The 26,145-nt window shown below is 38.0% G+C and overlaps 1 protein-coding gene across 1 annotated transcript in view; it reads left to right on the top strand.

Annotated features, from left to right (window-relative positions):
- fgfrl1a (fibroblast growth factor receptor like 1a) overlaps positions 1-26,145 on the top strand; it is a 115,550-nt gene that overhangs the window by 40,891 nt on the left and 48,514 nt on the right. The window contains exon 3 of the mRNA XM_088918666.1: positions 16,870-17,142. Within this exon, the coding sequence (XP_088774792.1) occupies positions 16,870-17,142 (273 nt within the window). The remainder of the gene's footprint in view (positions 1-16,869; positions 17,143-26,145) is intronic.

Genomic DNA, 26,145 nt, shown 5'->3' on the forward strand with positions numbered 1-26,145 from the left:
AACCTAAGCTAACGGGTATAGACAGAAAGCAAGTTGAGTTTGGTGATTTGGAAAAGAGCTGTCCTCCTACTTGATTTTTTTTTTTAAAAGCAGGCAAGACTTCTGCAAGATTTACAGTATCCAAACGTATTCAGCGTATGTTTCCTTTAATTAAAGGGCTTTGAATTTTAAAGGACAACATCAGTTTTCTAAAGACTGCAGCAATGTTTTGTCATTTATGTTGCTGTCTTTTTTTATAAATTAAAAGTTTGTCCACGTTTCATTTTTTTTACGTGAATGATTAACTCTGTCTCGCTTGGATTTTTTTAATAAAGTGCACTATCAAAAATCCTTTTTTGACTTATTTTTTGTTGGCTTAAGAAAGACTTCAACATAGATTTAATGTTTCTTTTGCAATCGTGTTTGTACAAATGTTGCTTCTGTACCATTGGCTGTGTTTTCTGCTTTCTGGAATATTAGTTTGATTTTTGGAATCCCTGTTTCACATGGTTAGGCTTGCATTTTAATTCTAAGGGAGAGGTTGCAGTACAGTTACACTATTTGGAAATATGGTATAGTGCTTGCACGCAGGTTAGGTATACTTTTATGAATATCAGTGTACTATGAAATACAAAAAAGGAATTCTACTGTGGGTGATATATACAGGTATATAAGGGAATAGTTTAAAAAACAGAGATAAGCACATTGGTTGTATCAGTTTTATCAGCCTAAAAACTTTTAAAAGACTTAAAAAAGCAAATAAGTCTTTAACAGTATACATCTAATTAAATAAGTGGGATAAATAGACAGTGAGCAAGCTGGCAGTTCTGAATAAGATGTCTTTTTACTTAAACGTGTATTCAGTTTGGATTTCCAAAATTCCAGAATTCAGTTTGGATTGTGTGCACAACAGTAGCATTTTTTCAAGAAAATATTACTGTAGTCTCCTCAGACTTTCCTTTTTCCTCTCATTATTGGTAAATGACAAATGACAAATGAAGGTGTTCTCCTGTTTTTCATTTGCCTGTTTTCCTCATTTCAACTTGAGACAACTGCCGCACGGCTGGAAATGTTAGCGTTACCCGATAGGCCATACTTCCTGGTCTGCCCTGACCTTCCCAGTGAATCAGGTTCGATCTTGAATTTTCATCAGAGACAGGAGAAGAAAGAGTCATTGTCCCTTGTCTTGTTCACTTTTTATCTATCGATTGGAAGGCAGACAAAGGAGAGGTATTGATAGCGTCGCAGTCTCAGGCTGATAGACCTGAAATCTGGAAGAAAAAAGTCGCATTCTTTATTCCTTGTATTTGTATTTGTCTCTGTGCCGTCTAGCTAGCAGTTGGTGGGGTGCTTCACACAGAAATGATTTTTATCTCTTTCCACTGAAATGTATAGCTCCCATGGCTGATCCTGTTAATGGAAGCAATGGCCTTTCACACACTCTTTGGTCAAGACTTGCACCTCAGCTTTCCTATTTTCCTTTTAAACCTGAGGTCAAAGACCAAGTATTTAGTTTCGTTCTTTAGATTTTTATTTTTTTACTTTTCCTTTCACTTTAAATTCAGGTTGTTCTTGGGACGATTTTTACCTTTAGCCTGTTTCCCATTCATGGTATTTTCTTTGGCATGAAACTACAGCCCAAATTACTGGCTTAATTTGTTAGTGTGACCATCCATGGAAACAAATTTATTTAGGATTTTGACTTGTCATAACATTCTATTTTTTTTTTCTGGCTAGACAAGGTATTCTAAAAGTATCCAGAACTTTTCCACACGACTAGTAGTTATGAACACCTTGAAAAATGTGGTAATGATATTTATAATGTCTGCGTGTCTGTCGTGCAGAAAAAAAGTATGAATTAATACAATACGACAGATATTTCAAAGTCATTTCTGAGAGCAAGTTCAGTCACGTAAATTTGTATGTTGACTTCATCTCTGGATTAACTCAGGATTTATTATCTGTGGTTTGAAATAAATTCAGTATTTCAGACTGTCTGGATTAAGATGGAATGATAGAAGTAATTAGATTAGATTCTGTCAATAGGCTGAACTCATTTGTCACCACTGCAAACACAAAGTGGAACAACCCAGGGATCTGCTGGACATGCGTAGGTAGAAGATGTGTAGGGTTTACCTCCTCCTGAACATGAATTTAAAACCCTGTGAGAGACAGCAGGTAATAAAGAGGTGCATTATGGGGTTATATTTTCTTAGATTTTGAATTTGATTTTTGTCTGTTTTTCAGTTGAATAACATTGGTGACTTGGTAATATACTGTGATTTCCATCAATTACAAAACATTTGGTTAACTGTGAATCAGGAGACATGAAAGAAAAAGAAAATGTAACAGCACAAAATACTGTTTTGCAAAAATATTTTAAATTAAATTTTTAAATCCCACTTTTACCAATATCTGTATGGGGGTTTGCTGGCTAAATTCTACAATATAGGCTAACCACATAAGCAGCTGAACTACACAAGTATTCTCATCTATTAAAGGTGAGTTCCTAGTGAATTGCTGAAGTCACTTCCTCCCTGACTCTCAAAAGTCAATACAATTTTGAAGTCTTCTACCGCTTCCTCAGATGATTTCTGTCACACTGCAGGTGTTCTCCATTCCGTCGTCTTTCAACAGGCAAGAAAAAGAAATCTTTGCTGAGGTATTTATTCTGAATTTGAGCATCAAAGTGGTTTGAAATTCTTATGTTGTCATTCTAACCTCACCCAGGTGTTCAAAGAAAAGAAGGGCTTATTTTTTTCTTTATTTCGCATTTTCTATTTTGTTTAACTCACGCAGCATTCCCTAGCTCTCCATAACAACTACAGGAACTTTAAAACCTTCAGGAATTTGCTGACTGGCCTCTGAGGTGATGTGATCTGCAACCCTACCCACTTCCCTTTCTGCTCTTCCAGAAAAGGTCCCAAAACACCTCAGAGTGGGGCCCTTCTTCCTTGAGAGACGTTAAAGGTTGTGACTCGAGGTGGGGGGTGAGATAACTGCTGATAAAGGGAAAGTGGTGTGTAATTCTCCTTTTTAAAGGTTTTTCTGGGGAGATCTTTTTTGAGAAAAGGTAACTCTTCTATTGTATTACATCCTTTGTTCTGTCTAAACATTTCGAAGCCGCATTTTAATACCAGACAACAGTATATAAAACAATATAATCTAAAGCAAAGAAGCAGGGGTCTTCATTCCCGATAAAACTTCTGGAGGAAACTTCTGTTATTTTTGAGGAGCTGTGCAGAGTTCGATCCTGTCTTGTACACATATTAGCGACGTTAGAATAGGACGACCACCAAAGTGACATTACTTCCTATTACTTGATATTAGAAGACAAAATAATGTGTCTCATATCCTAGGAGATGCTTTGAGTGGGCTCGGAAGGTTGGATGTTTAAAATAAACTGCCTTTGTGATTTACTGGTTAGCAGCTCAAGAGCTTCCATTTCGGTGGCATTTCTTTTATTCACCATAATATTGTCAATGCATTTAAGACCGTTTTGCGTTCCTATGATCCTTTTCCTCCTCCTACCTTGGAATTTAACAGCAGAGGAATCGGCCAACAGGAGCATCGCCCACTCGCGTGTCAGGTCGGAAGTGGATGCCTGGAGGTGCATGTTAACTGCTGTGGTTTATGAATTGTAAGCAATTGACCTATTGACAGCACTGAAAATTAGGAGTCTTCACCTTGTCGGTGGTGTGCAGTCATCACTCCAGCAGTGTCACCTCAGGGGGTGTTTCTCAATGGGAGCATTCGAGGGGCGTGTTGGCATACCTGGCTGTCCACATTTCATGATTTTCACTGAAGAGTGTAAAACCTAAAAGACTTATTCTTAAATGAAATGATATATTGCTTTTGCTTTTTTAAAATGGTGCGTAAAGCTTTTATTTTTCTCTGCATGAGGAAGAATTCACAGAAAAACATACTGCTACAGAGGAGTGGCACGGTGGTCTTTATAAGAAGGCTGTGTGGTGTGTGAGGAGGTAACTGTGAACCCCAGCCTTCCCACTCCCCTTAGGGACACGACATTATCCATCATGCAGTTTCGTAGGTGCCTCTGTTATTTCCCACTAATGCTGAGACATGCATGTCTTTTAAGCTCTTTAAATAAACAGTTTGAACATTTTGGTCTTGCTGAGCTGTGCCAAAAAATCTATAAATTGCACAAACATTGTTTTAACTGCATCTTGTGTTTCACTTTAGGTTATTCAAACATTGCCCGGTTTCCATAGAATATACTTCTCTTTGCCAGTGTTTAGAATACATATGTATTTTTGGCAAAAGGACATCTTTGAGAATGCGCAGGGGAGAGAGGTACACAGAATGAGCAATTTCAAGGTAACAAGAGCAGTAGTCGCCGAAGATTTTCAGATTCGGGTCTTGCAATTTAAGCTTTGCGCTCAGAACACACATAGGTTAAAGAGCATTTACCTTTTAAAGATGTGAGAATAAAACTCGTATTCTTTTACACTGAGGATTTTATATTTTAGAACAATCCTATTCAGCAAAGTCCACTTAATAATAGTGTTACGATGTGGGTTTTGCCCTTCTTATCCCAAGGGAGCATCTCATGTATTTTGATGCTACTGGTAGAAAATTAAGAAGTAAAACAGTTCAACTTCTGAGAATAATCACGAGCCACAGTTTCTTTCCTCCTTCCATTTGCAGTGGTGAATCACATTGTTTACGCTTGTGCAATTGAAACAAGCAAATCGTTGAGTATTGGGTGCTATTTTTATTTAAGTATGTGCAGTCATGATTCTGTGTAAAGAAAGGGGGGCATCTATTGCGTACATCATTTTTGTATTACACTAAGTGCAACTTAATTCCACTAAAGATGAAATACAAAAAAGGTAAATGTAAAAAAAAAATACCAGTCTATGATATGTTTATTTTACTTCTGAAATGAATGACAGTATAAATGCTTTTGCCAACATTTTTCTCTGTTGGAGTCATTACTTTTTCCAGTGATACTTCAATTAGCTGCTTGCTGTGGCTTTCTATTTGTAGTTCATTTATAAATGGTACTGGAATGATTTTTTCAGTGTCTTTTTGCTTCAGGCCAGGATGTTTGGTTTGGCTGTCTTCTTTCAAGTGTTTTAGGTTCGGATAACCCTCCTGCTCTAACAAAGCTTATTGGCCACTAGGATGTGCCTTCAGTTGTAACCAAGCAAGAGTCTATGCATGTCTAATGATGTATAGACCTAACCATACAACTAATATGAGCAGAAATGCTTGGAAAATATTTTTTGGCACTGAAACCATTCTTATAAGAAAACTCGGTAAACAAGAGAACAAAAGATGTCTCTAATTATGCTTGCTGAAGTACAGAATTATTATTGAACTATATAAGTCAATGTACTGTATATAATTGAAATTAGTATTAATTAGCTCTTGCCTGTAAAGGGTGGAACAGTCTAAAGAGACTCTTAATTCTGCTTATTTCCATGTATAAAGTGAAAGTTAGCAGCCAAAGACAGCTGTTTCGCATTACAGGAGCCAATTAATATTCATTCCCATAATTCCCAGTAAGTGCTCTTACAAAGACTGTGAAAAGCTTTCCTTGTAATATGTGTATATATGTGGAGGCATGATTTCATTCCATATAATTGAAAAATGCTCAGTTGGATTGCTTGTGTTGTTTTCATAATGACCACAAGCCTACTTAAAAGCGGTTCCAAATATTTCAACAGCGACACTGTAATAATCTTAAGTCATGTAGGTTCAGTTTTGGTCTAAGGTCCTCTCATATACTGTATCTAAAATATTTTGCCATTCTTTGGGATGAAAGTGCTACAGTATATAAATACAATAAATCTTCTTTTTCTCATTTATGTAACCATCATTAGTTGTGCAATAACCCATTCTTTAAATATCCAGAAATTTAAAAAAAAATATATTTTTTACTGAACTTTATTATTTTTTAAATGTCTAAGTTAGTGGAATCTTGTCCTTGAAAAGGGGGATTTGGAAGGAGTGTGTGGGGTGGGAGAGGGGGTTTGTTTTCAGATCTTGAGTCAGCAATTTGACCTTGGTTTTGATTACTGTGACTCTTCGCACATAATGCCTCCAAGAAACTTCAAAGCCTTTTTCATTCATTAAGGGAGGAAATTTTCTTTTTATACTTCAGTATAATATTAGCCAATTCTAGTGGGCCTCCAGATAGAGATCTAGAGTTACCTTTTTAATTTTTATATAATATATAGGTTGGCATTGTAGCACAGGGGTTAGTATGCCTGCCTCACAGTCTCACAGTCCTCGGGCTCTGGGTTCAATTACAGACCTGCGGTACTATCTGTGTGGAGTTTGTATGTTCTCCCCATGTTGTTGTGGGTTTCCTCTGGGTGCTCCAGTTTCCTCCCACAGTCCAAAAACATACTGGTATGGTAAATGGCTTCTGGGAAAATTGCCCCCGGTGTGAGTGTGTGTGTTGGTGTCTGTGTGTGTCCTGTGATTGACTGCTATCCTGACTGGGGTGTATCCTGCCTTGAACTTGTTGCTTGCTGGGATAGGCTGCGGCTCCGCCACAGCACTGCATTGGATGAAGTGATTAAAAAAAGGATGGACGGATACTTTCAGTGGAACGCTTCAGCAGGTTGTCCCTTAATGTGAGAACCTGAAAGAGTTCTCGTCATGAAAGCATGGAGACTTGTGATTTAGACATTGATAGACATTAGTTTTCATCCAAGTTGAAAGAATCTGTAGGCACTTTGATAAAAGGTACTGTAAGCTCTTCAAAACAATACTGTTTTTTCTGCCTCATTCTTTTATTTTTGTATCTTCTGGAGTCAGAGTTTGAACATTTTGGGGTTGTCTTTTGTAGCATGGCTGGGACACACAGGTTTAGACAACTGTGAAAGCACCCTTTCCTGGCAGTGTAGTGTGACATTAGGCCTTGCTTTCTGGGTTGCTCTGCACTGCCTATGTAATTTTCTCACAGGGACAGCCCTGTACTTGCGTGATGATGCTTCCTTCCCTGCATGAGTGATCAGGTGTGTTTCAGGGACACTGAGAGTTTCAGAAAATGCTCTCCTGGTGCACTGTAGTAATGACCACAGAGAGGCAATACTGCATGTTATGCAGCAACTCTGTGGGCAGCCTCTGTGGCTTCTCCACACCTTTTTGAGCTGGTGGAAGTTCAAAACATGAACTGGAATGACTATATTACAGGTTTCTTTCAAACACTTGACAACAAAGTGCTGTGCTGAGAGCAATTGATGGGGATGTTTGGGAAACTCCCTCGCTTTTACCTACTACTGTTTCCAGCAGAGAGTAGGGAGTTAAGATTAGTGCTGGGTTCCTAGAAACTGCTTCTGTATGTTGCAGGTGCCCGGAGCCCACAGTAAGCATTTTTTCCAGTTACAGATTGGGATCCATTTAAGGGAAGGTCTTAACTTTGACGTGTGCATCTGCAGGCAAACAAAGCACCTGCACAGACCTGTGCAAGATTTCTGATTCTCTAAAATCTCACTGAGGGCGAACCACTTGGGTTTTGTCAGGGGGCAAGACTGGTTAATTTCATATTGATCTATTCGGTGGTAGCCTTTAGAATCTTGAAAACCATGGGTGTGCTCCCTAGTTTTAAAGACAGAGCTGACTGCAGGAGTAAACTCAGGGCTTCTGTGTAGATTATTGTTGAATGTATGCCATAATTGTGTCCATTCATTTCAGTGCGTAATTTACAGGAGTTATACTGAGTCTATAAACACATTTGCTTTTAGCTTCTTGGCTTCCCTTCAGCATAGTGGGGAAAAAGACATGCAGTATTGTTCTCTGTCTTGTTGTAATTGAATGGTATCTTATAATGTCCAGAAAAGATTCAAACCATCATATTCTAATCCCTTGCTGCTTGAGGTATATCAAAAATAAAAAAACTAAAAGCTTAGGATGTTAATATCCCTGGGCCTACATCATTTCTGCTTTTACCAGTGAAACCTTGAATTTATTTATACTGTTTAAAATTATACCCCAGATACCCAAATTAGTTGACAGTATGAATATTAAATAGCTCTCATCCAGTATCAATGCTACAAGAGGTATAACTGTCTTAACACTTTGCATTCCATCTTTTTGTGTATATAAAGCAGTATATAAGTTTATACTTTATGTGGTTATACATTACCTCTCAATTTAACATATTATCTAGATCCTGCTAATATATCAAATGTATGTCAATACTTATTACATAATTATGTATCTTTAATTATTTAATTATGTAAAAATTATTTAACTTAAATACCTTTAAAGGGAAATGTGTTTAGTGTAAACAATACAGGTAATAATAAATTGGAATAATCCAGACTAAAACTCTGAAAAAAATCTGTGGGCACTATCTCAGCATGTCTTGTTCTATGTTATTCTTAACGCAGCTAGTGCAGCAATGTTTTTCTGCTTGCTCCATTAAATAAGTTTCAGTGTGGTCCAAAATTGCTGGCAGTATTATGTGTTTTAGTAAATTCTAATCATTCCTTTTTCTTAATCTGTCATTAACGGCTTAGTGCCCTTGGTGTATTATTCTTCCTGGTCTCCTCAGAAACTTCATTAAAAGCAGGAAAGGGCTTAAAACTAGTGAGATGTTGTGTTTTACAGTTTTTAAATATGATCTTGAAGATATGGCTTTAATTTGGTAGTCAAAATAAAGACAGAAGGCAGAAAATGTGCTCTAGGAGCAAGATTTTCTTAAGACTTTGAGGGAAAATGTGTGCATAGCTTGGTCTTTGGTTTCTCTACCTTGGGTGTTAGCATATAAGTCCATAAGTAGCTGATCTTTTTTCTTGCCTTTTTAGAATGTTTCTCATCAATTTACTGTGTATTGATATTATAATCAGTTTATCAATTTTAAGATCACTTGCAAATGGAACATGTACCCCACTTGTTTTAGTTCTTTTTTTGTTTGGGCCCTTCTCACGTTTACTCTGTCTAGTAGTTATTTGTTTTTAATCTGTTTGCTTAAATAATTTAAAGCACCAGCTTAACAAAAGGTAATGTCATGTCATATCATTTAACAAACCGCTTTATAACATACGGTGTTGCAGGAAGCCGGAGCCTAGCCGGCAAGCAACAAAAGATAATAGTACTAAAATATTTTTTCAGAATTTGTATTACAGAAAATACATTGAGCAGCTGGTTGTTTTTTTATTCTTAGTGGCTGCTGAGACGAAACTAGGGGACACTGATGAAGTTATAGGAATTGTGTTGCAGCTAAGTTAAGCTGAATCATCTGTTCACACCTCACCAAGAAAATATCTGGTCTTTCTTAAATATGCTTACCACTGTCTGGAATGATCTCTGAGTCATTAAAAGAGAAGTCTTGATATGACTTTTACTGTGGAAAATGTGCAGGTGTGTTCTATTTTTCTTTCACTATGGCCAGACTTTTATTATAAGTTATTCAGGTTTCACAAATTCCATTTGTAACTGTGCTATCTTGGTTTGACTGGGTTCCTCCTTAAGATTGGAAGCTGAAATGAAGCTTACACACCAGAGCTCAGCCCCACTTAAGAGTTCATAATCAAAAGCATTCCGAGACTCTTAACTCCCCTCAGTGGGCTGAACTGTACCAATATAATAAATGTCTATTTTATTGCCATAAGTTGCTATCTGATTTTATTTGGTTACAGAAACTGCTTCTGAGTAAGGAATTCTCTGTCTGATGAATGAATGCAAGGAGATTTTTCGCAGATGAGCCAAGGTCTGGTCAAGAAAGTTTAGGAAGTGTCAGCTTCTTCCACAGTTTCATCGCCAAGTTCTATCATTTAGGGCAATGGTTGAAGTTCAGAGTCGTGTTCTCTAAAGACCAGATGGCTCATGTCTGTCTTCAAGCTAGCATCACATTTGAAAAGGAACATCCCTGTTTAGCGTATACAGTATATTGTCTTATTCAGAAGCAATATGCACAGAACCTGCAGCTTAGGAAATATAGCACTTCCACAGCTTAATCAACTCTGCCCTTTTCTGATTTATTTACGTTATAGATGCCATCTTAAAAAACAAACAAACCTTATTCCAGTGTATTGCTGGAAGCATACAAAACTTCATCATTATTGTTTATTTTATTATTGTATGGTTGACTTGGGGGACACTGGTTAGTTTGCCCTTGGCCCTTGGTTCGATTCTAGACCTGGGATGCTATCTGTGTGGAGTTTGTATGTTCTCTCCGTGTGCACGTGAGTTTCCTCCGGGTGCTCTGGCTTCCTCTCATAGTCCAAAAGTACACTGGTAGGTTAATTGGCTTCTGGGAAAATTGGCCCAGATGTGAGTGTGCGCGTGTGTCTGGGTTTTGTGTATACTGGAATGGACTAGTGTCCTGTCCAGGGTGTACCCTGCCTTGCGCCTGTTGCATGCAGGGATCTAAACCAGTTCCCCCATGACTCTGATTTGGAAGATGCAGTTAGAAAATGGATGGATGGATGGAAGAATTTAGCTGATACCTTCATCCCAGTTGACTTCCATTCAAAACATTTTTTTAAAGTAACCTGGTAACATTTTTTAAATGGTGTAACAGAAGGTTTAGAATTCCCTATGATATTATAAGCTATAAAAAACCAAAACAGTCCCAGAAATGGCAAATATAGCTAGTGTATATAACGTAAGACCCAGAAGTGCAAACTGATGAGGAGGGTTTTGAGGAGGTGATAGAAGTCAGAGAGGGTGCAGTTTCTGATAAGTCTAGATATCTTATTGCTAATAAGATATCTATTTCTACCAAGGGAGAGTATGTGGGCTTGAGAAGAGACAGCAAACTGGAATTGAGCCACAGAGTTTGAATGAGTTTAAGACGGTAAATGTGAGCTAGGAGACAGCTGCTGTATTCCAGTCCAGAGGGAACAAAGGCATGGACCTGGATGGGCAGGAGGTGGTTGTGAAGACAGAGAGAGAGCCACGCCATGAAACCTGGCAGCAGCAGTCAAACCTCTGGGAAGAAAGGCCATAGAGAGGCCATACATATCAGACAGATTAAAAAAGCAGAAGCGAAATAGCAGAGAATCACAGATGCTGACAAAAGGTAACCTAGCCAGTGCTGAATTTCACAGGTATTTTGAGACCGGAGACTTAGCTGTGCTCTTGAGATGGCATGAAAATCTCACATTAAAGGCTGTGTATTTTTCTGACAGTTCTGAAGCTCCAGAGTTTCTTATAGGCACTAAAGGTCCACCTATTTAAGCAATCATCTAATCAAAATATTAAATTGTCTCCATAGAAAATCACAAATTATTTTTGTCATACCAATGCAATCACCAGTTGTGCGAGTGTGTGATGTGGATTGTTTTCCAGCTGTTGTATATTCTATGTTTGCGATATATTGAAATGTCAGTATCAAGTATTTATATATTTTTTATTATTTTCATTATATTTATTTTTATTATTTATTTAGACACATCTTTGTAGGATTGCTTCTTTCACTGCTATGAAGCAAACCAAAAAGTAGTCCTTTCATAATGAAAGTACAATTAAACAAATAATCATAATTCAGTGAGCACAGGCAGATCAGACAGACTGTTTGAATACCCCTTTACAGTCCCTTTGTACTATAAAAATAAAAATAAATCTGTAGATATCTACAGTACAGTTCTACTTTTCTGCTTACATGGCTGAGAAGTAATGAGAAAACTATTTGAAATGGAGCACGGTGGAATGACTTCTATGATTTGATGCCAGGCTATAGCAACATCTTGAAGCTGGTGGACAGAAATGCTTGGATAACACAGTCCTTAAAATAATGTGTGTCAAGCACTCTGGTCTCTGGTGGAGTTTTAAGCTGGTGTTTTGCTGTTAATTGCTTTATTGAGAGAAGATTTTTTTAATGGATATAGTTGAGGGCACATAGGCGCTAATATAGCCATAAAGTATAGTGTGGATGAGTGGATTTAGTTAGGGTTTTGACACCACCCTCCATGTGTGGGGTGGTGGGCATATTTTTCCCTGGTGAAAGAGGGTCAGACCTTGAATTTGTTGAATCGATAAAGTCAGTGCTTGGGTTTTTATGGTTTAAATGGGTCCTTGACTGGTACAGTATGTCAATTTCCTGAATTCCTGAATGTGTCATTTTTAAGCATGAAGTGTGCCTGCTTTGCTTAACCTGGAAGCCTGTGAATAGGATATTACAGCTTTAGGACTATTTTCCAGAACCACGCAGACTCCTGCGACAGAAGGCAATGTACTTAAAGGTTTAATGAACAAAACAGTTAGCAACTTAAAAAGTCCCTGCAGTAAACCCACCAGCCCCCTGCTCAAAAATCTTGCTGAAAACACTTTCCGTCTCCACAGCGTCACATTCCTCTACTTAGCAAGAGAGCAGTAAAAAAAGACAAAAAAACCCTAATGACCTATTAAACTCTCTCGTGCTGTTTTTCAGATTCTGGGACCTGCTTAAGTTGGGTTTATCCACACGGTAAAGGCTGTAAAGCATGTTTTGAAAGCTTGGGCCCCTGTTTTGATCCCTCTGTCTCTGATATCTTGAATACGCCAGGGTATTACATACACGGCTGTCAGGTTGCGGATTTATATAAGAGGAGGGAGGACGACAAGGCCCAGGTCTGTTCCAGGAGCCTTTTTTAAATGAGCTCAAGGAGGGTTCAGTGTAAGAGAACCGTAAATTATTACGAGAAGCCTGGCCATCAGATATTCTACTTTAACTGCACAACTGCGATTTCAATCACATTTGTAAAGGCAAAGTCTCAATGAAAGAGAGGGGTATTTCTATTTACTGTATATTTGCCACTTAAGAATGAAAGAAAATGGAAATGCTGGAACAATATCTGTGTTAATGCTTTGATTTTTTTTGACACTTTAAGTAAATGACAAAGAGTAAACAAGGAGTATTTTAACAAGGGAACTGTGGACCAGAGAGCTCACTGCACTGCCAATTCTGGTGGGATCAGAAGGACAATATGGGGATGCAAAACAGAGTGTTTGGGCGTTTCACGGTAGCTATAATGCACTACTAAAACCTCATTTAGAATAATGCATTTGCGAGCACCAGACCACAAACAGGACAGGCTAGTGGCATGCTTTATATGGAAAGGTTAAAGGAGCTATATTTCTTCAGTTTTGAACCAAAGAAGGTACAAGGGAACACTTGACTAGATAAGGGGAATCCAGTAGTAAAACAACGAGTTACAATTGGAATCTAAAAGAACATTAATTTAGAATGGAGAATAGGAAACACATTTTCCACAGTGAGCTGGAAGAGGAAGAGGCTCTCACATGCAATGGTCTCACATTTGCAACCTTTCTTGCATTCTTATGTTCTTATATTTAAATAATTGAATTTTCTTCTTCAAGGTGAATGATATGCTTGTTGACAATTGTGTAGAACATTGGCCATATCCGTTTTTGAACTTTTTATTTAAAGTGAAGAGCATTTTTGATGGCACACCCTTTAAAGGGAGCACATATTATTCAGTATGTGAGCAGTCACATAGTTGTCCTTTTATGTCTTTCTCCATGTCCGTTGTGACGTTAAAGCCAGAATTCTGTGTATCCTTAAGTGATGTTAGTAGGTTGTATTGAACAGTATCTCCAAAATAGGAAAGTTCCAAGAATGTGAGACAGCTGAAAGCTGTAATTAGTCTTTAAATAAAGAGCTGTTGGCATAGGTATATCACTGAGTGGAGCCTAGGAATATTTATGTGCCCTTTTTTTAGTTTTGGAAGTACTGTAACGTCCACCAAAGAAAACAAAAGAGATGCAATGAAACTTTGCAGTATCAACTGAGCCAAAGAGAAAAATGGCTCACAGTCAAGTGTAGCGGTTACAGTTTCTCCGCAGACATAAACAATGACACTTACAATTTCCTGCTTGTTCTCTCTCATAGAATTGCCCGTCTGAAGGGGAAGTGCAGAAGCTAATTGCTGATTAAACTGTCTGCCTCTTGCAAAATGTGTCTTGGGTCCACCAGTCTGACCAGTCCAGGATAGTCTGTAAAAGTGTCTGTTCAGGAGTGCTGTTTCTTGTTTTGGAGAGGAAACAGGATTATGCCTAATACACTTAGACTAAGGGAATAATAGGCAAGTTCATATCTAATATTCTGCTAAACCCAATTAAAAATACTTTGTTACCATAACAACTTAATTTTTAGAAGATAGTTTGCACTTCCTAGCCATGTGAACCTCTTCAGAGATGCCTGCCAGTTTGCTACTGTTCTACTTTCAGAGTACCTATTAAATATTTTGACAGGGTAACATGTTTACCATTAAAATAATGAATAGATCACCCCCAGGCCTCTTTAAAAGTATCTTTTTTTCCCTTTTTTATATTTTACATCTGTGTAAAGTTTATGATGTATAAGGATACTATAAATTACTTTCTCTTCCAAATACTGTCCAGGATGTTTGACCTTCCTTGGAATTTCCTTTTTGTAATTATATTTAATGTGTTAATAAAGTTCTCTTTGAACTCTACCTAGGGAATGGGTCTCAAAGGTTAGAGTACAGTGAGGGTGTTTGCCATATGTGTAGAGTTTGAATGTAAATGTGTGTGTGAGTCAGTTCAACGGGAATTATCCAGTGAGATACACTTTGGAATTTGACTGCACATATGTAACAGTAAATGAAGCAGCTCGGGTCCCAAATCACCACTTAGATGTTCAAGCTGTTCGTTTCAGAGAGGAAGCAGATGATAAGGAGCAAAAATAATTTAAGGAGGTTGGCTCCCCGTCTCTTTCCCCAAACCCCCTGCACGCTCTCTCTTTTCTTGATTACCTCTTCACCAAATCGCTCACTTTAACCCTCCATTTCACTGCACAGTGTATTTCCAGTTTTTTTTGACACACGGCCCTACTACTCCATGCACTGTTTGGGAGAGTGCCAACAATCCCCACAATGAATTAATTTAGCGGTAGAAAATAATGATGGTGGTAATAACAATCATCATCATTGTCACTGTAATGATTTAGTGTTAAAATAGCTCACAGACGTGGGATGAATTCTCTGAATTTGGCTTCAGAGGGAGCTAACCTTCCCCGACAATAATTTCAGGGAGCTGTCCCAGGGTACCTTATTTTAAAATAAAAACCATATCAATATGCATATAACACACAGATTATATAGAGGCAGCAGAATTTTTAGTGATAATTGGATCACGCTGAAGGTAAAAAGAAGGTTATTGCCACTAGTGACTGATTCGTTCCTCTTAATAGTGAATTCCTTCCCCGTGGCGCGATGATTGTATTCTATGTTCTGTACTGAGTTCTAACAGTTGCGAAGTTCCTGCCTCAAAGGTGTCCAGCAGTTTTCTGGCCAACGTCAAGAGGAAGTTAAGCGGATCTGAAATTTTGGCAATTAAAAGCATTTTTTTTTCCTCTCATAGCTGTGAACACTATTTTTTTTTCTTTGATCTCCTTCACACAGAAAAGTTGGTATGGAGATATTTTTTTGCGGCTGGTCCAATTATTCCAAACTAGTTTCAGCACCTCTGTGTAATCGAAACAATGGTGTGATAAATGAAGTAAGTAGCCCCTCCTCATCCCAGTGGTGCTTGCTTCCATATTGCCAGCTGGGTTGACCTTGCTTTTTTATGGCTTAGTGATCCTTTTATATAAGACAGAGAACAGTTAACTCAGTATTCATTAATATCTGGTGCTTGGCTAATGTGTGCTTTGCTACAGTTTCAAGTTTTAAACAAGTGTGGCTTTCAGTCCAGTACACTGAAACAACCCTAAAGCATTTGGTTTTCCAATGCTGTGGTTAGCCAGCTGTCTGATTGACATTATGGAGGAGAGTTAAAGTTGAAAAGACCCCTACATGAACCTTTTTTGTATCTTTTCCTGACTGAAGACAAATTCTATTTAAGACAATATCAGTGAAATTTCCCCCAGCCGGTAACAAACTTTTTCACTTTGCTTTTCTTAAGCCAGGTTCTTGTGGCTACTGGGCTACTGGGCTCCTTTTCCTAAACAAGAAAACAAAAACAGGAAAATCAGCATCTTGAAATCCTTTTGTGCATCATTCAGTGTGAAGAATTTTAATTCAGAAAAAGCAAGTCAGGAAAAAAGCTCTTTTACTTCATTTTTACCCATTTGTTTCCAAACTGGGATCCTTTGACTTTGCCACAGTTATGTATTTCTTAAGTAGCACTGTCATGCTTAGGTCTTATTTATTTGGGGGCCCCTTGGCTCAGCTTTATAATCAGGGAGGAGTAAGGGCGGTCTAATGATGGCTCATTACTGGGAGAATCTGCAGTGTGTAAACGCTGGCCCAGATGGCTTGCATCAATGCAACCGAAGAAGAATAATTACTCTGCCTGGAGGTTCATTTCTTTGTGCCCTCTCTAGCAGAGATGTTTCTCAGATAGGCCCAGCTTGCTCATTCCTATACAACATGTGGCTACGTTGACAGACCTTTTCTCCTTTTTTTTAAAATGGAAACTGCATGCCCCTAGAAAGGAAGTTCATTCCAGGCATTTGTTTTCGTATTTGTATACTTTTCAACAGCATTAATTTCCTATTTACTGAAGAAAGGTTGCGGAGTCTCCCGTGGCATTGTTTTTGGACATAAAAAAAAATGCGGAATACCATTTTATTTTTTGACATAACTCTACGTGTATGTGCTTGTATAAGTGAAGTCTACATGTAACACTTTACTGTTTTGGAAAACAGTGATGCTAGTTGATGTACATGTAAGAACATTAGAAAGGTTGCAGATAGGCAAGAGAAGGCCATTCATGTCTCATTTGATTGCTAGTACTACACGAGTCCAGGAATCACATCTAGGCATTTCCCTAAAAGAAGTGAGTTTACTGGCTTTTGACGAATTGGCGGGGTAACCCATGCAGCCAAGCATCCTTCAGACTAAAAGACCCTTAAACATGTAGATTTGTGAGCATTTGCAGAATTATATGTTTTGACATTGCCACTGACAAGAAATGAATGATATAACTCTTTGCCTTTAGGTCCACCTCGAATTGCAGAAAAGATCATTCACCGCCAGACGGTGAGAATAGGCCGGACCATGAAGCTTCTGTGCCCAGTGGAAGGTGATCCTCCGCCTCTGATCATGTGGACCAAAGATGGCCGGAACATCCACAGCGGCTGGATGAGGTTTCGCATCCTTCGCCAAGGCCTCAAGATCAAAGAAGTAGAGGCAGAAGATGCTGGAACATTTGTCTGCAAAGCCACCAATGGCTTTGGCAGCGTCAACATCAACTATACGCTAATTGTGATTGGTAAGCCTGCGACTTTTAACATTTCAAAGGTAGAGCAGTTGAAGGACAGTGCCATTAAATAGCTTCGTTCTACTTTCCCATTAAAAAGAGTCTGACGCACAGTGTAGAACGTTAAATGCTCTTAATGGTGTATTTGATTTCTGTTAACCTGCGCTTTATTCCTGTGTGCAAAAACTAAAAAAAAAATGAAAGACTGGGTAAGTTCTTTCAAGACAAAATAAACAAATTTAACTTGTGGCTAGAATTTGGATTAAACCACAGGTTGACAAAATAAACACGGCTTCAGATTAGACTACAGCGCCCTTCAATCAAATTTACATTAACTCCAAGGGCCGTATTCATGAAACATTTACTACCACACAGTTTGCAAACTGTAACTGATTTCTCCTGATAAGAGAACAATACAATGGACTTGTAAAGTGTCAAACTTTTGTACGTGCCTTTCTTGGAGCTTGAGCAGTTCAAATGTTTCTTTTCGATTTTGTGATATTAGGAGTTTGCTTTTCCTTTTACAAAAGAGTGTGCTTCATTTTCTCAGTTGAAAAATGCTTCAGAAATATAATTGTTGGCCCTTTCAGAGTAGTACTTCAGTTCTATGTTTTTCAGACTGTCCTGTGATGAAAATAAAGGAGTAGAAAACTATGCAACATAAAGCCCCCATTTGCTTCACTTTGGAGAAAAATTGACTCAAGTTTGCTAGTTTGGAATGTGAATTTAAATGCCATGCAAGTTAAAGTTTTAGCAGTTGAAACAGCTTTAGATTTGCACCTGTGAGCGGAGGCATATCTTCAGCACACATCGTTAACCTTGATCAGGATCATGTCAAACCTTTTTACTTCCTGTTAATCTCATAGTATATACCCAGTATTGCATGGTGACTTTTAATTGGTCAGAGATTTCTTGGTTCTACCTAGTGAGAACCCTCTATTAGGGACTGGTGATTTGTGGGTAAACCAGAATGTTCCACTATTCTTGAATCCATTGTATCTTGTTGGTGTCCCAGTGCATAATGGGAGGTGAAGCACTGCAAACAGAAGTACAACTGAGATAATCTGTTACTTGTAAGTGAAATAATGCTGAATGAATTACTTGGAAAAAATAACTAGTCTAAAAATGTTGGGTTTCCCCATGTTTGAGAGAGAAAGATTTTGATTTGAGAACACCTTTAATATGGAAATGTGATGACTGACTAGGGACAGAGCAGTGCAAGCTCCAGATGTGATGTGGAATGTGTTGACCTTAGGTTAAAGGTTTTACCAGTAATGGCAAAAGAGGACTGTCAGCACAACAGAAGGAGTCAGAGGCTCATTGTGGAGAAAAAAGATACAGGATCCCTTTTATTGTTTGTTCGACAGCTTTCCTTTTTGTTGTGGTATGTGAACAGCTAGAAAACTCCATTAAGCTCTGCTGAGTAGGGTTTGTACAAATGAAATGTTTGTAGAGTAATGCAAGGCTACTTTAGCTTAAATTAACAGGATTTCTGGTTTTAAACTGGGGAGTTACTATACCCTAGGGCAACTCAAGTTATATAATGGGACAGATATAGAAGGTCTAAACATGATTTATGTGACGTTTCTGAGAGATGTTTGTTTCTTCAATTTATGCTTCCCCTGAATCCAGAATATGGGGATAACCTAGGAAGATAAGACTATGCTGTATTGCCAGCTAAGAAAGTACTCCATTGTTCACAGATACTGAACAAAATAGAACCTCACACTTTCACTCTTTTTAAAGGACAAAATGAGTAGAGTATTTCTGGAGTTGGACAGAACAAGCAAGCAAATGAAAGTCAAAAAGTTATGTGGCCTCACTTGGTTTTATTCCCTAACCAAGAGATGTTATATTGTATTGAATGTATTATTTAACCTCCAACTAATACCACTATCTTAAATCTATCTATAGATAACACTATAAGATTTTTTTTAAATCATTTTACTCACAGGTACTATTTATGCCATTTTTGTAGTGATATTATAATATCAAAAGTTTAAAAAACAGTAACCCAATTATTTTTAAACTCCAACATGTTAACACTGTAATAAAAGAATAAGACCCTAAATAATACATCAGTAAACATTAAGAAAAAATAAGTTCACAAATCTTGACAGGAAGCATTTCTTGTTTTAGATTTTTAACTTGCCTTCTGAAAGTTTTTAATACTTTATTTAAATGTGTGACGAGTGTGAAATATTTGAAATGCAGAAACTTAAAAAAATAGTTGCTTGCCTTTTCGTGGATTCCCAGTCAGCTGTCTGAACCCTATCATTAAGGCTCTGGCAATTATCTTAATTAATTGCTGCCTAATTGATCTTATCCCCCCAGAGGGTTTGAGCTGTCCCAGAGAAGATATTTATCTTGTGGTTCCCTGTAGAACTTGTGAACACTGTGAACCTTGGTCCTGGAAGATGATGTAACTCATCAATGCGACCGTCTGGATTAGATTCTGTTCTGAATCATCTTGCATGTTTTGACTTCTCTCCACCAAGATGATACTTTGTTTAGTTTTGTGGACACCTCAGTGGTTTAATATCAACAAGCTGTCAAGGCACAGGTCTTGAAAACAGACTGATGGTGCATTTTTTGTTGACATGTTGCTGTCAGTCTGTATCTGAACTGACTATGCTTTGTAACTCATGCCATAGGCTTGTGTTTGATTATTATATTTCAAGTGGAAAGTCCCTCTGTGTCAACATGACAAAACAATGTATTGTACTTACCATTCTCTGCTGTATAGAATGGTTCAGCTACATAACTACTTCCGAATAGATGTTGATGTAGTCTGCTGTGAATGGTTTATTTCATTGCTGCACATAAAATACGAGGAATATAATTGTATTGAAGTCCCCACAAACCCAACATTATGACATTTGTGGCTGCATTGCAGAGTGGTGTAGGAACGATGTGTTGAATTCATGTACTGTATGGGGTGTTTCTCTTGTACCATTGAGTAAGGTACTTCACTCAGATGTCTGTAGTAAATACCCCACTGTTTAGAGTTGCCAATTCATCATATTAAATGAGAAGTTGCTCTCAACTGACTTACCTTGTACAACAAAAGGAACAAGAACATTTAATTTTTAATTAGAAAAGGGCATTCACTATCTCAAATAGCATAAATAAGCAGACATTCATTTGGTTTCAAGTCCTGAGATTCTGGCAGCTCTTAATGGAGAAAATGGCTGAAGAGTTTAATTTGAGAGAGAAGCAGAGAATGGTTGAGAAATATAAATGTGCTTTTCTTCACGTATCACCCATCTGATTTGAATGGCAAAAACAAAGAAAAATAATTGAAGAGAGGGGAAGTATTTTCCCCATAATGAATGCTTTGTTTTGTGTTCATGTTAACTTGCACTAATGGCTCAAAATTATTCCTGGCTAAAATTCTTTGAGTTCATTCTGTTCACAATTTTGTAAACAATGTATTTTAGAAACTTGTTGAAGCTTCTCAAGTTATATAATGGGAAATTCTTAAAAAATAAAGACAAAAAATCTGATCTTATTTTTCATTTAACAAAGGAAAAACTTTTTTTTCTGAACAAATATTTAACATTCAAGATTTGTGCATGTGGTGAACTCAAAAGACAAATCACATACTGTAAAAAGTAAACAATTAAAGACTCATTCATTTTAAAACTAGAAAATATATCAAGAAAAAAACTGTAAAATGTTGACCAAATCTTATTACACATTTAAATCGTATTATACATTTTTATTTTGATCTCAGGGTAGTTTGTGCTATTGTACGGCACACTAAATAAAACATAGGCATGACTTACTGAAAGGCAGAGATTATCCTCTCAATAGGCTCATTCTGTGACATGTAGGTTCTGTGTTAGGACTTTAATTAGCCATCCCAGTGTAGTAAATATTTTGATTTTGTTTATAATGGACTTAAGGATTGTGTGAACTGAGTTCCCTACAAGTCTTTCCTTGACAAATGTGATTTATTTGGAATGCTGTCTGGTTTCAGCTTTCCACAAGCTTTAAAGAAAGAAAGAGAAAGAAACCGAGAAAGATAAAGGAAGAAAGAAATTAGACACCAGAACACTGCTTCAGCCGAGTAAAGTGGAACCTTAAATCTTCCACAAACTCCAGCAATTATTCAGAGATTTAGAACAGTGCTGCTGCCAAGATGACTTCATTCTGCCAAAAGCAGCTGGTATACAGCGAGGTTTCCAGTTTGTGAATGCCTGCTTACCTTTAATACAAAGACCAAGAGAAGATTTTGTTTTGTGAAGGTCTTAACCTTCTTTTTTTATATAAAAAAGAATTCTTTGTTGCCCCAGCTTACTATCCGTAACTGAATACCACTCAGGTGAAGCAACAGCACAGCACATTGTTTATCTCCCAAGGAATATCTGCCAGCAGTTTTAAATGCAGGGTGAAATTTGCTATGAAATACAGCATGTTTTACATTACAGCTTCTCGGATGAAGTCATCATGAGAGGCCTGAGAAACCCTTTGGAGTGGCAAAGCTGTGAAAATGCCCTGGCAAGACTGGTCAGGTGTTGGTTGATAGTGGGAGTCCTGTGACTAACTGATTTATGAATGATCTGTAGTATCCACGCAAGCTTATCAGAGCTGGCAAAGAGATAATCTGTTACAGTTTTCAGGGAAAGTCAGAATTGAATTACAGTGAAGCTGTTTACACTTGGAGAAAAAGCCCAACAGATTTAAAGACTCATCACAAAACTTTGTTTTGGCAGAACTTGAAGTGTTTTCTGGAGAAAATCTGTGCAACTACTGATTTGCTTTTTAATCCAGTTGAACTTTGATTTTAAAAATGTAGCGACGGACGTGAACTTCACAGAGCTATGTATCCGTGTGATCTCAAGCTGCATTATTTAATATGTGCGGTTAACATGATTGGCATTATTTAACAAGATATACTGAATATAATTTGAGGATTTGTTCACACCAAATTCTACTTTATTCCAATCAAGGTCAGATGAGGGCATTTTTTAACTTTGAGATTCTGAATCTAGTCATTCGTGTGGTGTATTATTTGGCTGTCCATTGTGAAAGTTTGTTTTTGATCTCATAACTGGTTTTAGAATTCTCCTGGGACAAAAGCAGCTCATGCATGATTCTGCCAAACAACAAAGGAGGTCTGCACATTTTATGAACTACAATAAAAACACTTTTGTGAAAAAACCTAAAAACATTCAAGTATATTATAATAATAGTCTTGTATTGCTTTGCATATATAGTTTTTTTTATTGGCATAACATATAAAGGTTTATAGGTTAAAAGTGATGGGTAAAGTGCAAGTGGCTTCACAGCTTTAATTCTGGCACTACTAGGTACAACTGGCAAGCAGCACCTGCAGTTACTGTTTGCTGATTATGACCTGTCAAGTCATCTGATTCCGACTCAGGTTTAGTGGGACACCTGAGAAGGTAACTGAAATGAAGTAAGGCTTTTTTGGCAACCTATAAACCTCACTGACAATCACACACCAGAGATTCATTAAAAAAGCTGTCGATCAAACTCTGCGGAAGAAAAAATCCGCCGTACGAGAGGCCTCAGTCTCTGCTTTTTGTCACGAAATGTATATATTTGCTACCACAGTAACGGCACCTTAATATTTTATTCCAGATCGACTGCTGTCAGCACAGATGACAGATTTACTATCACCGAGGTATTTTTGTCTCCATAGATCCCAGTTGTCTCTTGCTTCAGACTTAGTTTGCTTTGCTTGGTGACGATTTATATGTTGAGCATGAGCAAAAAGAAACCTGTTTTGAAATTGTATGCTTGGGAAATGCCCAGGTCTGCACATATTGCTTCTCTGTTAGTGCAGTTTAAATACAGCTAGTTCAAATCTCAGATTCACATTTTGCTGATTGTGATATGTTTGTTATATTTTAAATTCCTTTCAAAACAGTTACATTGATACTTCATGATTGTTTCATCTGACCATGAAGTTACAACATGTGTTGGTAGCACATATTAGATAAAATATTTGTGATGAATGTGGAATAAAAGTAAATTAGTAGTTTCTGTATGAAGGTAAAGTGTGCCAGGTAATTTCTGGTATATTCTTGACTGTTCACTTGTTGCATAACTGGCTGAACAAAGAGAATACCAATACAGGTCAAAATTATTTTTTATTCTGCATTTCATTTCCACTAAAGGATATTGACATTTCTTTCCCATTGCTACAATTTCTCTCTCCCTCTGATGTCCCCCTTATACACAAAATTTTGTTTCGACAAATATTTTCACAGTTTCACTTTCCAGTGTATTTTTCCTGATTAAGCATAATGAGTACTGTGTTGGAGAACTCTTGTTTAAAAAAAAAAATTAAACAGAAGCCAGTTAGGGTAACGTGACAACACCTGTTCACAATTTAAAAGAAATGAAAAGATTTCTTTTCTTTACTCATTCGCTTTTACTGTAGAGCTGACTGTGCAACACATATCTGTAAGTTGACCGGACCTATCTTTGCAAATGGAAGGCTTGCAGAGCATATGGATGTGTTTAGCTCACAATCCTTTGCAGGTGCTTGGGATGGCATTTTAGAAGTGCATCCTGTGCGAATATCAAAGTATAGCCCTAAACCAGCTTGTGGTGATTGATATAGAATGAAAAGCCACATTCAGTTTTGAGTGATCTGGAGCATCGATCACTGTTGTTTTTTTTGCTGCTGGGAGTATTTTTTAGTTAACTGTCTGCAGATCAAGTCATGCCATGCTATTTTCCAGTTCGGTAGCTCAGTTAGGTCCTAATGAATGCGATAAATTGGTGAAAAATGTATCGGGTGTTTGGTGTGGCCCATCTAGCTGCGAGGACAGGCTTCCTCAGCTCCCCCTCACTGTTGCAAGAATTGAGCCAGGGAGTTTCTAGAAGAGTGTAGATGGGGTGGTGGGAGACATGCAAGAGAGATATGTGAAGGGAACACTTGGGTGCAAGTCTTACATACCTAGGCGAGCAGCAGTGTGTGATTAGGATCTTACCTTCTTCCCAGACTGCCGTTTTAAACTCTATTAGTAATACACATATTACTATCCTGCAATGCTGAATTGCATTCTGAGGAAGAATGAATATTCCTTTTATTTCATTAGTTTGATCAAATTCTAATTAATGAGACAAGACAACCGGATTTATAGGGGCAGTATAACGTTTGGTGTAACTTGTCTGGCTGAAGAAATGGCAGCCTGACCATAACTTCAAGGCTGACAGGATCCCTGCTGCACTTGTGAGGAATGAGCCAGGGAGCTGCTGCAATGGTGAGAATGGAGTAAAAATAGCAAGCGAGGGCTGGTTGAGAGAAAAGAGATGGGGTTGGAAGTGGGCAGTGTTAGAAATTTGACGTCCTCCCAAACGTCTGTTTACAAACTCTTCTTGCACTGTGCAGGTTCCACAGCTGCATGGTCAGAAAACAAGTCATTTCTAGAAACTCTAACGATTGAGCTATCAAAGGACAACAGACTTGATTCTTTTCCAGGGTTGTTTGTTGCAGCACACATACATTTTATATTGCCACTGCATTTTGTCACCAGCTGGTTACCCTGTTTATATACACGCAATAACCACATCAAACTTGTAACACAGAGAAAGAAGACGAGACACAGATAGAGCAAAATGAAGGACAAACAGCGAAAACAGGAGCGAAATGAAGTAATTGCAAAAAATGCTTGTGGGCTTGATTGTACTACAATTGCTTGAGTGCTAGGCTCTGTGAAGGAAGTGCCTTCAGACTCTTACACTGGTAGGAAAAATGGGATGCTAATGTAAGAGAGCATAATAATCCCTTGAGCTGTGAAACCAGCCCTGCCTTATAGTCCAGGCCACTGGTAAAGACATTAACTTCCTTGCTCACATCCATCTATCACCAGTAGCTGAAACTTTGTGAAAGAGCTACTCTGTTCTAAACCTCTTGCCCTGCTACTTCTTTTCCTTTCTCCTCCTTTCTTTTCACTTTTTTTTTCAAACATGCTGGTGACCCCTTAGCCTGGTAATGACAGATTTATGTTTTCTAACACCACAGAATCTGCTCTATTTGTTAACTCAAGAAAGAGTCCAGCTATGTTCCACCAGTTGTTTGTTTTACTAGGTAATTGTAATGGGGGGAGGTGTGTTCCCTTAGGCTGTCTTTCACCTCCTCTTTGCTGCAGAGAGTTTTTTTTTGTGAGAGAAGGCAAATGATCCCCTGGTCATAACGCCTTAAACAGGACTGTAGAGATTAAGATTGGACGCCCAGACTCACTTTCTTCTTTTTAACTGATCATCTTTTTAAGGCTATTTACCTCTGCTGATGAAAAGATGAAGAATTGATTAGTGTAGTTCAGGAGACAATTTTTTCTAATTAAAGTGTGAGCCAATTGAGAAGAAGAAAATACAAAAAAAATGCATACATTTGGAAAAAAAACCCTCTCTGTTCCCTATAATGGAAAAATAAACTGAATGACAAAAAAGATGTGATTGCAGCTTCTTGGATTCATGATAGAATTGACCTTATTCTATTCCTCACCTCGTATACATTGCACTTGTGTAAAGCATCTTATCATTTGATTGACTGGCCATTCAGAAAGCACATTCGTCAGGTTGTCAAGCCCGTTACTAATTTAGAGTCCCATGCTGCAGCCATGAGTTAGGCCTTGGAGTTTGCCATTACGTTGCAGGATGAAACACCCAGCATGTCACAGATCCCTTACCAGAAAATGGTAAGAGCTGAGTGTCATGGAACATTGCTTTTGAAATTATTCTTCCACCTTTGACCTGTAGTGTGACCTTAGTTGCAGCCACTTGACTTATTTTGGCCTCACAGTGTGAATAGCCATATAGGGCCAGGACCACCACAGGTTTCTGGAAAGCATGATGCTTCATTCTCAGAGTTCTTTAGGGGAAGATTTCTCAGGGTCTTTAAAATAGAATAAGCTGCTTCTGACTGGCTCAAGCATGGTGAGAGATCACCGGGTGCACAGGCTGAGCCCTGCAGTTCAGACATCCCCATTTTTTGAGTAAGGGCTTTGTCATTTGGCGATTCTGACCGTGATT

Source organism: Atractosteus spatula, chromosome 1, assembly GCF_055471065.1.
Source record: "Atractosteus spatula isolate fAtrSpa1 chromosome 1, fAtrSpa1.hap1, whole genome shotgun sequence".
NCBI classification, from domain to species: Eukaryota; Metazoa; Chordata; class Actinopteri; order Semionotiformes; family Lepisosteidae; genus Atractosteus; species Atractosteus spatula.